General features: G+C 40.4%; 1 protein-coding gene across 2 annotated transcripts; it reads left to right on the forward strand.

Moving 5' to 3' along the window:
* Positions 1-358: 358 nt before the first annotated feature.
* Positions 359-3,544, forward strand: LOC136551696 (ASC1-like protein 1). 2 transcript variants are annotated; one of them, XM_066543240.1, is made up of 7 exons: positions 359-822; positions 1,980-2,206; positions 2,294-2,449; positions 2,552-2,737; positions 2,891-3,075; positions 3,167-3,206; positions 3,288-3,544. In XM_066543240.1, the coding sequence occupies exons 1-6, from the start codon at positions 667-669 to the stop codon at positions 3,196-3,198; spliced, it is 942 nt and encodes a 313-aa protein (XP_066399337.1). In that variant the 5' UTR covers positions 359-666; the 3' UTR covers positions 3,199-3,206; positions 3,288-3,544. The 2 variants fall into 2 exon arrangements, with proteins under 2 accessions (XP_066399337.1, XP_066399336.1); XM_066543239.1 differs by having other exon boundaries at positions 3,167-3,544.
* Positions 3,545-4,261: the final 717 nt, after the last annotated feature.

Here is a 4,261-nt window from a genome sequence, read left to right on the forward strand (position 1 = left end):
TCTGGATGACAACTTGAAAAAAAAATTTAAAGGCCACGGGTAAAATTTACTCTTTCTAGAAACTCTACGAATTGTCAAAGAAAAAAGTTTTGCTTCGAGCTGTTCTAGACTTTTAACCAGTACTTTACTTCCTTATAAATTTAGCTACAATGCAAGTGCATACTTGTAATCTTGTATACTACTGTAGTACCAATTTTCGCCCGCTCGCATTGAAGCATTTACCGCATAAAAAAAAAGTTAGCTTGCTACGACACAAGTGTAATGCTACAATAGATGGGCTCCGAGATCTTACCTTGCACAGTCCCATACCCCATCCAGATCCTCCTCCCATTTGTTGCGTTGTTTTGTTTGCCGCCCCCACAGAAAAAGGCGCCAGTTCATCCGCTTCCGTTCCTAGTTCTCACCCGTCGCCACCGAGAAGCCAGAAGTCGACCTCTTTGTTCCCTTCCTCCTATCCCAAATCTCACCTCCTTCCAGTTCCAGCTACCGCTGTCGCGTTGACACGCCCCTTCCTCCATTCATTGGCTTCTTGGATCGGCTCAGGGACACACACCAGTGGATCGTGTCGGCGCCGAATCTTGCGCCCATTTCGCGCTACTGTTGCCCCGGAGCAGTGGTTTGGATCCAAGAAAGTAGTAGGCCTTCTTGGCTGGATCTCCTCCCGCAATGGCGGCGCTCCTGGAGCTGTTCCTGGGCTCCTCGTCCGCGCCGGTGGACTGGGAGGCAGAGGCCTACCCGGCGTACGGGGACTTCGCCGTGCTCCCCTTACTCGTCGCCTTCTTCCCCGCCGTCCGGTTCCTCCTCGACCGACTCGTCTTCGAGGTAATCAGCTGCTTTCTTGCATTTTAGAGGTTCTTGGATCCGAAATGCCCGTGCAGGTTGCGCCATCCACTGTCTCGGATTGTTTGTTGCGGATGAACGGCATTCTTTTGGGTTAACTTGGTTTGGTACGGGTGCTTCTGGAACTGTTCATAGATCAGTTAGATTGAATCAGACCATAAAAGAATTTGCTTTTGCATTGATTTCCATATCATAAAAGAATTTGCTTTTGCATTCATTTCTGCAATTGTGCAAGTGACATGCCACCGTTATACCTTTTTTTTTTCTTTTTGAGGGAGGTTATACCAAATTATTTGTGGATCAATTAAGTAGTAGAAACTGAAAAGTACTGCATGGTCTACCTTTTGTTATTAGATTTGTGCTTGAGTGGGTTTGGGAAATGTATGCTCACAATGTGTTAGATTTTGTTTTCCTGTAGTATTGACTTCCTTTGGTGCACCAACGATGTCTTCCTTTCGATATGTTCCACCTGCCTTTGGTTGTTAGGAGTCCCGTTTTTAGATGCCATTTGCATCTTCTTTTGCATAAGGTTAACATATTTAAGCATTTTTCTGCTGTAAAGTGTGTTATCCTTTGGATGTAGAATCTAGACATCATGTGTTGTGCTTTTATGGAAACTTCCTGCTTACTGGTTATTACTGACCAAATGTGGGGTGAGTAAAAAATCTGGCTGTGGATCTTATTATAGAACAAGGATGGAACTTGTTAAAAGGATATTTATCATCTATAAAAAAATAAGATGGTTGGGAAATCAGTAGGAGGGGAGGATGAAGGAGGAATAATTGAGTAACTTGTTAAAAGGACTGAACCATGACTTCTTTTGCATGCCTCGATTTTTTTTTTTTTTGAGGGGGTCTAAGCATTGTTTTGATTTTACATCCTCTATTGCACAATCAGTGTTGTTGTGGTATATTAAATAAGAAGCCAAAACAAATTAATTTTGCACTGAGTACCTGCCTTGTTAGTTGTTAGCTATGTGTCATCCATTTATTGTGATATCAGATTACAACTATAAAATCTGACAAAATTATTTCAAATTAGCTAAATACAATCATGGCTATAATTGTTGTGCAATATCTGTGCTATACCATTATTTCCTTGCATCAAAATCTCATAGTACTTTCTCATAATATTTGCAGGTTTTAGCACGAAAACTTATATTTGGAAAGGGACATGACAAGCTTGCTGAAACAGATGATAGTAGAAAGAAAATCAATAAATTTAAGGAATCAGCATGGAAGTTTGTTTATTTTCTTTCTGGCGAACTCCTTTCACTATCTGTAACATACAATGAGCCATGGTTTAAGAACACCAGATACTTTTGGATAGGCCCTGGTGACCAGATCTGGCCTGATCAAATGATAAAGTAAGAAAGCAGGCCTTCTCTTCCTCGTTCAAATTTTGTTTTCCCCCAAGAAGATCCATCCTCAACGTTGAATTTTCCTTCTTCCAGACTGAAGCTCAAAGCTGTCTACATGTATGCTGCTGGATTTTACACATATTCAATTTTCGCTCTCCTGTTCTGGGAAACAAGACGTTCAGACTTTGGAGTATCAATGTCCCACCATATAGCAACTGTTGTTCTGATTGTTCTTTCCTACATTTTCAGGTATTTTTTAATAAAAATCCTAGGAGAGGGTGATTGCCATTCTTTTGCAAACTGATACCAGCATCATGACCTAGCTGTATTGTTATTGTGCCTATCAAACAGATTTGCTCGTGTTGGCTCTGTTGTTTTAGCCCTTCATGACGCAAGTGATATATTCCTAGAGATTGGGAAGATGGCCAAGTACAGTAGCTGCGAGTGGCTAGCAGTTGTGGCATTTCTTCTTTTTGTGGCATCGTGGATACTTCTTCGGCTCATTATATTCCCTTTCTGGATCCTAAGAAGCACAAGGTAAACATCAATTATATCTTGTAGGCTTTCTGGCATCCAGTGCTACTTCTAGCCATTTGTCACTGTACCTTAAAGAAGCGTTACTCCACTAAAATCACTGGCATATTCTGTCATTGATGATTTGATTTATCTTTTCTTCTTTCTTTTGTTCAGTTATGAAGTACTGCTGACCCTGGACAAGGAGAAGCATCGATTTTACGGCCCCATATACTACTATGTTTTCAACTGTCTTCTGTTCTCACTCCTAGTTCTTCACATATATTGGTGGGTACTGATATGGCGGATGCTAGTTAAACAGATTCAATCAAAAGGGCATGTTGGTGATGATGTTCGATCTGGTCAGTGACCTTTGTCTCTTTTTCCTTCATGATGTTAGATGTTTTATGTCAGCTGCATCTTATTTGCTAAAAACAATATACTGTTGCACAGATTCTGAAGGCGAAGATGAGCATGAAGATTAACATTTTAGGTTGAATGCTTAACTGAAGAACTATGTTGTGTGGTACCTACAGCAAGGCACACCTTCTGAAACCCCTTTTTCCTTTTACAGAAGATATGCAGATATTAGATTTCATTCTTTCAGCATCAAAGATGACAACCATCATTTGGGAGTTGCCACTTAAGCCACCTGTGCTCTCGGATGCTTGTATGAAAACAGAAGTCCATTGTATTTTTTCACTCAACCGTCATTTGTAAAAGATACAGAATAATCGCTTGTTCATCCATTCTTGTAACTAGACAGTTGATTTGATTTCAAATCATGTAATTTGCTACAGCAGCTTAGTTGATTACTTGGTGTATCATCCATTATGATGGAAATGGAAGTCCTGGGAAGAAGTTCCCAACAAGAATGTAACATTATGTACTTTTATTTCTTGACGACCCTGTTTTTCTGCTACAATTGTCCAACACAGGTAAGCTCCTAATTATTCTAATAAGAGCATAGAGAAGGAGCCCAAGTGCAAAGGCAATAACATATATCATATAGCAGCTTTGATGTTCAATTGACATTTGGGTACGAAGGAAGGAGAGAAGGACATTTATAGGATGGCTAGGGTTCGTGAAAGAAAGACAATGGTCTTCAACCAAGTTAAGTGCATTAAGGATGAAAGGGAGTATCTTTTGGTGAAGGAGGATGAGATCCGACATCGATGGCAAGAGTATTTTGACAAATTGTTCAATTGTGAGAATATGGACACAACCTATCAGTTGGATGACTTTTTTTATGACATCAATAGGCGTTTTGTGTGGAGAATCCAAGAATCTGAGGTCTGAGAGGCGTTGAAAAGGGTGAAAGGAGGTAAGGCGATGGGACCGGATGGTATCCCAATCGAAGAGTGGACATGCCTCGGGGACATAGCTATAGCATGGCTAACCAAGCTATTCAACCATATTTTTCGATCGAACAAGATGTCTGACGAGTAAAGGAGAAGTATATTGGTATCGATCTACAAGAATAAAGGGGATATTCAAAGTTGTACTAATTACCAGAAAATTAAGTTGATGAGCTATACTATAAAGTTA

Source organism: Miscanthus floridulus, chromosome 4 (assembly GCF_019320115.1).
Source record: "Miscanthus floridulus cultivar M001 chromosome 4, ASM1932011v1, whole genome shotgun sequence".
In the NCBI taxonomy this organism is placed as follows: Eukaryota; Viridiplantae; Streptophyta; class Magnoliopsida; order Poales; family Poaceae; genus Miscanthus; species Miscanthus floridulus.